General features: G+C 50.4%; 1 protein-coding gene across 6 annotated transcripts in view; it reads right to left on the bottom strand.

The window, feature by feature from the left end:
* The window catches only part of IGF2BP2 (insulin-like growth factor 2 mRNA binding protein 2), a 167,815-nt gene extending 162,676 nt beyond the window's left edge, over positions 1-5,139 (bottom strand). For 3 of the 6 annotated variants that reach the window (XM_012640091.1, XM_012640097.1, XM_012640105.1), the window contains exons 1-2: positions 4,889-5,139; positions 3,253-3,313 (exon numbers count right to left, since the gene is read on the bottom strand). In XM_012640091.1, the coding sequence (XP_012495545.1) occupies positions 3,253-3,313; positions 4,889-5,066 (239 nt within the window). In that variant the 5' untranslated portion in view covers positions 5,067-5,139. Of the gene's footprint in view, positions 1-1,141; positions 1,262-3,252; positions 3,314-4,888 lie in introns of those variants that run through there. The other 3 variants (XM_012640115.1, XM_012640124.1, XM_012640132.1) reach the window with 1 other exon arrangement.
* Positions 5,140-6,732: the final 1,593 nt, after the last annotated feature.

Raw genomic sequence — 6,732 nt, 5'->3', positions numbered from 1 at the left:
TTTTTTTTTTTTTTTTTTGCTTTTTGGTATTTAATTCAACTATACACAATGTAGTACATACAAGCAAAATACAATTGAGATACTGTTTTCTTTAACATTCCTATAGGAGACCAAATTCATTTGCATTGGAGAGAACACAATTACTGATTTTTAACTCATGAAAGACAAATTCATAGCTTTTTCCTACACTACCTCATAGTATTCGCACCATCTCAGTGGAAGAATGTCTAGCACCACTTAGTTACTTCCTAGAAGTGGGCAGAAATTGCATTTTTCAAAGTTTTGTTTCTCACAGAATCATTCAACTTTACATACAAAAGCATATTCAAGTTAGCATATGTCTTAGCTCAAAACAATTTATGCAATGTATGTGTGTATATATAATTTTTTAAGTAAACTTTCATCAACACCAAAAATGAAATTTCTATCAAAGAAGTTCCCACAACTTTTAACAGCGTTTTAAAGCTTATCAGTGTTTTTCTCTTTAATAAACCTTTGACCATATATACTACCAAAAAACGTGAATATAAAAAAAGACCCAAAGATTTTTATTCAATAGAGCCTGAAACCAACTTAGAAAGTAAAAGAAATAAATGTTTTGTGCATGGCTCACATTACAATAATTTGCATTTAATAAGAATGAAACGCGTGCGGCAAAAATAAGATTTTTCTACTTCTGAATGACCCTGAGAAAATAACGGTATGTAGCCTGTCTACTATAATAGCACATATAAAATGATGCTAGAATATTTAACAAAAGATCCAACTGGTAAGCAAACAACATGCCAATAATTTCATAACTTCAAATAAAAACATCTCCTCCCAAACTATCATTAGCTTTAAAAAAATCTATTTGGGATGTAGATATTAAAACTGATTCTTGAGAAATCAAAGAAATCAGTACAATATATAGAAAACTATTAATAGCACTCAATTGTTCAATGATTTTTAAGTAAGCAAGCAATGAAGATGAATTGTTTTCTTCACATTTTCACTTCCACTAACACAAAAACCACATATAGAATTGACTTAACACTGACAAATTTACTTCTAACTTGTTAATTTTCACAGAAATACAACAAAAGAACACCAAAATCGTCACCATATAACATAAAAGCTTCGGTTTCAAATGTCACAGTACCCTGGCTTTTGTAAGCTACCAGCGTGGTGGTGTCCAGTACATGAGAACATACAGCTGCCTCATCCCAGGAGTCTGATCTCAGTACACAATACCAGTCATTAGCTATCTCTCCCTTAGCCTGCGGTGCAAGTAGCTAATTTCTGCATTTTAAACTAATAAAGAAAAGGAAAAAAGATTAAAACCATCCAATCAGAAATGATGCAACTCCTCTACAGCAGCAGCTTATGCATACATTTGGAATGTTAAACATCTTCAGTGTAGTGAATCATACACAGCACATTTTAATCTACCTCCTGGGTATTTCATATCGCCTACATGTCCAAAGAAATCATGTACTAATAGGGCTGTATAAATCCTAGATTGCTCTTTATTTAATTTATACTAAAAACTTGGGCCATACTTTTAATTCTGAACTCTTATATAAACATAACAAAATTATTTAAGTGACATTCCAGCTAACAGCAAATAATCTCTGCATTTTAAAAGAAAAAAGCTAGGAAGTAGTACATTTGTAAGAAGATTTATATGTTAATAACTTTAGATAAATTAGTACCTTGCTTATATTGCAAAATTAAATAATGTACATTGCAACACAAAACAATGAGACATCAACTAATCAAAGTTAAAATTCTAGTGATTTTTACTAATTGTAACCCCAAAAAGGATTCACAACAGCTATATAGCCAACAGAATGAGGTATCTGTAGAAACATAGTACATCAAATATTTTGAGTGGTTCTTTCAAATCTTGTTCAATATATTAATCAAATTTTCAAGTGTTAACATGAGTAACTAAACTTGCAATAAATATCACCAAGCTTCAACTTACATTAAAAAATATTATTTTAAAGAAAAGCACATAAATTTAGAATATTTTATTGAAAACCAATTAGTGACACATTACATCTTTTCCAATAGAGGAAAGAACTAGCCTAATATTATGCATGAAACTGCACATCATAATTCTTACCTCTTTTTTAAAAAAAGGTATTAAATAGTTTTCTGATATGCCACAGAGTCATTTGCAAACAGAAGATATCCCCTTGCTTAAATTAAAATATATCTGGAAATGTGCACACAATTTTTAAAAATCCCTTCAGCAACACATCTAAGTATTTATAAAATTAGAGTAGTTTGTTTTAAAATCTATTCAATCCAGGCAAAAATCAAGTGGTCACACTACTGACTATCACAAATTGTAAAGGCAGTAAATCAAAAACTTCACTTTAGCCTCTCCAATTCAGCTACTTAATGACTAATGGTGAAGAAATGTATGTGAATGGGATATAAACTAAGTTACCACACACAGCAGAAGAATGAGTAATAAAGGGCCCAAATTTAAAGTCCACAATAAACTTTAAACAAAGATGTTCTCCCTCATTCTCTCCTCATAGATATTTCTCATGTTAGCAAATCACTGTGGAGAAATCCAACCTCCACAAAACTTGTTACTCCTTCATTAACAACAGTGCACTTAAATATAACTATAGATTTCACAATAATCTTTGTTTAGCCTCAACCATTTCTTACAAACAACAACAACAAAATGCTCACAAACAATACTCAGTAGTCTCAGTGACCAAAAAGTCCGCTTTTAACTGCCATCCAACCCAAACAACTTACTTCTTTAGAATGCTATGCTAAATATTGACCCCGTACCGAATTATTTTATTATTCAACATTAAACTATCTAAAAATGAAAAGTAATTAATCGCTAAGTTTAGTTAAGCAATTTAGCTGTCAGAGTAAATATTTATTCTTAACATCTCACAGGAAGTCTTGACAAGCATTTGCTGCCATTCTGCTGGAGGTAGGGGTGGGACTCGGGGGTGGGAGGCAACTTTTGATAAACAAGTTAAATGGTCCCAGTGAACTGAACACAGCTAGCGTTCGCCACACCGACCCCCAATTAGGCACCAGATATTTTCCAACTACAGTCAACACCTTATATAATGAAAGTAAAAACTGTAACTTTTAAAACTATGCATCTCCACTAACAAAACAAACAAAAGCCTTTTTTAAAACTACTAAAGCACGTTTTCAAAAGCTGAGTGTATGTTTTTTACTTATACGTAAGACCAATCACAAAAAAACTAAGCAAAGTATATTTACCTTAGCTTTTTAGAGACTGAGTAATCAACTTCCATGATTTTCCCATGCAATTCCACTTTACCTTTAAAACAGAAATTAAAGCACTCAGAACCTTCCTTAGATCAAACCCGCGGGGGTCTAGGAGGGGCACGCACAGAACTCCACGCTCCGGCTCCGCCTTCGGGCGCCCTCAAGGGGTCTCCTACCCGGCTCGAGCTGGGCGAACTTGGTTCCCAGTGTAAAGAAAATGTGGGCGCCCCGCGTCTCAGGGCGATGTGGGACGGGTGCGAGCCCGGATCCGACCCCAGGTATAGCTGTGGGTGGCATTACCGGAAAAACAAATTTAATAAAGAGCAGCGCCAATTTGAAAGGATGAGCTCATTTGAAACTCAAGCTGCAAGGCTGGCGCGGCCCCGCTCTTCTCCCGGCCCCCACCTCTCCATTCCGCTAACCCGGGACCCGAAGGCTCCGCAGCGCTCCCCTCCCTGCCCTCTCCTCCCGGTGACCCCGAAAAGGTGCGCCGAAGCCCCCCAAGGTCCGCTGCGGCAAAAGCTCCGTCCCTGACCGCTTCTGGGTGTCACCTTGGCCTCGCCGCCGCCCCGCCCCCACCCCACATGCCCGTGGGTAAGGGGCTCCCCCTTGGCCCGGGTTCGGGGGTCGTAGGCTCGGGCCCGGGGGCCAACGCAGCTCCGAGCGGTGCGTGTGCAGGAGAGAGAGTTGGGGAGTGCGCGCGCGCGAGTGTGTGTGTGTGTGTCGCTCTCCGTCTCCCGTCTGGGCTCCAGCGCGCTCGCGGGCCCCCCGGTCGCCTCTTTCCCGGTTCTCAACCCGGGCCCCCACCGAGTTGAGACAGGGCACCTCGTAAAAAGGTGCTTCTGGCCGAGCAGGAGGCGGGGGGACGGGCGGCGGAAAGCCCCCAGCCTCGAGTTCTTCTCAATAAAATCGGACAAAAAATTCAGAGAAAAATAGGAGCGCTTGAAGAGACCAGCGAGAAGGGACTGAGGTTCAGAAGAGGACGGAGAGAGATGTGCCATCGTGTGAAGACTGGGGTTGGGGGAGCCCTGAGACCTCGAAGGGGATCGTCAGGGTGGCGCCGAGGGGGTGCCGAAAGTGGGGGACCGTGTGGCGAGGTGGGGAGGGGGCTCGAAAGGAGAGTGCGGCTCAGGGGACGCCAGAGGGCGAGAGGTCCTGGGCACGAGGCACGGTAAGAGGGAAGGTCTGGCCAGGACAGGAGGAGGAGATGCTGGATTTGAGGGAAGGGGTCCCTAACAAAGGGGGTGACAGGAAGGTCAGAAAAGGGGGGAAACAGGGGACTCTCAAAAGGTGGGGGTGGGGGAGCTCCGGAGGGCAGCTCGGGGCACCAGGGGAACAAGGGGTGTCCCCAAAGAGCAAGCAAGCCTCGGGGACGCTCAGAGCGGCCCGGGGGGCGCCCACGGTTGCGGCCCCAAGGGCAAGGGGTGAGTCCGGAGCTGCGGGGGGAGGGGAGCGGCCCGTCCCGGGAGCGGGCCGGCGGCGAGAGTTGAGGGTCTGGTGCGTGGAAGTGAGCGTGCGGGCGCGGGAGCGGCCGCCGGGCGCCGCCCGCCGGGCTCGGCCTCCCTGCCGGCGCCGTCCCGGCCAGAGCGGGGCGAGGCGGGGGGAGGGGGTAGCGCTGAGTGCTCACCCGAGAGGGTCTCGATGGCGCGGATGGCCCAGTTCTGGTCGGGGTAGTCCACGAAGGCGTAGCTGGACTTGAGCAGGACCTGTCCCGCCAGTGGCAGCTTCCTGTCCCCGAAGAGCTGCCGGAGGTCGTCGGCGGTGACGGCGGGGCTCAGGTTCCCGATGTAAAGCTTGTTCATCATCCGTCTCTTCCCCGAGAGCCCACGGCTCCCCCGGCCCGGTACCCGGCGCTCCTCGCCTCCTCCGCTGCCCTCGTCTCTCCTCCTCCTCCTCCGCCCCCCCTCCCCGCCCTCCGCCCGCCCGTCACCCACCCCCACCCTCAGCCTGGCTCCCCCCACCGCGGCCTGCCCGGCCCGCCCGGGGGCAGAGGCGGAGGCGGGGACTCGGCGCGGCTGCCTCCTCGGGGCAGAGTCCCGGGCCGGGCGGCGGCGCGCGGACAAAGCGCTCTCTCTGCCTTCCTCTCTCTCCCTCTCAAGGCGGTGGCGGGAGGAGGAGCAGCGGCGGGCGGCGGCAACGCACCCCGCGTGTGTCTGTGTGAGAGTTTGTACGGGCGTGTGCGCAGCCGAGAGTGAGCGAGAGAGCGCCCCCTCCCCGCCCCGCGCCGCTGCGCCCCTCGCCTAGCGCCCCCCGCGCTCGGAGCGCTCGGCGCGGCTGCCGGGGCTCCTGCCCCGCGCCCGGCGGGCGGAAGCGGGTCGCGGCCCCGGGCTGGAGCTCCGGGTACAGGAACCCCGGGCAGGCGCGTCGCCGAAGCCGGGCGAGCGGCGGGGCGGGGAAGACGCGCCCCGGACGCGGGTGGGAGCGCGCGAGGGGGAGCGGCGGAGCGGCTGGGAGCCGCAGTCGTGAAATGGAGAGGGGCTGCGAGGGAGCGTGGAGAGGGGTGTGCGCAAGGTGGACCGGATGTGAGTGCGCGGCTGCCAGGGCAAGCGGGAAGGTGTGTCTCGGAGGTGAGAGGCGAGGGCAGGCTGGGAGACAACAAGTTTCGCGGCGACTTGGCCGAGGCTAGCGCCCTGCGCGTTCTCGGGCAGTGCGCTCGCTCCGAGACCCGCTCCCCGCCACGCTCTCCGAGGTGACCGGCCGGCGCGTGTGGTCGAAGGGTCGCGGATGGGAGTCGGGACGCCTGGGGCCCGGGGTTGGGCGGGCCTTCACGGACCGTGCACCCGGGGAACTTGTTCCAGGACCTGAGCCTCAGTTTCCCGACCCGTGAGAGAAGGCGGAAGGGCAGAGCGGAGTTATGTTCCCTCCGCCAAACCCCGCGCTCCCGGAACCCCGCGGCGGGCGGCAGCCTGGCGTTGGCAGCTGCTCTCTATTCTGGGAAGTGCTGAGGGCTTCTCGGGCAGCCGCTGCAAAGCCAGGTGGCGGGTGGGGAGCGAACGCGGAGGGGCCAGGGGCTACCACGGAGCCGGAGCGCTTGGGTCAGCGGCAGGGGGGACGGATGCTTGCTGCAAGGCTGCGCGTCCGGGTTCAGTCCCAGAGCCGGGTGGTGGGAGGCGAGGGTGGCTGGAAGCGGAGGAGCGCAGGCTGTGTAGGAGTTCCCTGAGCTTTGGGAAGGGCCCGGAGAGGAACGAGGTCCTTCCAAGCGGAGGAACAACGTGACCGACGGAAGAGGCAGGGTTGGGATGAAAGCAGTCTGGAGCCGAGGGGCTCGGGAAGGAGCGAGACAGGCTGGAGCGGGCTGCAAGTTCCTGGGCCCGGCTGGAAGCCTGATGGTTAGAGCCTGGTCTCAGCCAGGAAATGAAAGTCTATAGGAACAAGAAAATAGGAAAATGGCAGGATTCAGACGTGAATGGGCCAGAAGAAGATTCCAAGCTCTGGACTTCTTGGGTCCTTAGGAGAATCCATGGTTTGTGA

This window comes from Propithecus coquereli, unplaced genomic scaffold (genome assembly GCF_000956105.1).
Source record: "Propithecus coquereli isolate 6110/MARCELLA unplaced genomic scaffold, Pcoq_1.0 Scaffold10, whole genome shotgun sequence".
Classification (NCBI taxonomy): Eukaryota; Metazoa; Chordata; class Mammalia; order Primates; family Indriidae; genus Propithecus; species Propithecus coquereli.
Note: the sequence above shows the minus strand (reverse complement) of the source record. Positions and strands in the feature narration are given on the sequence as shown.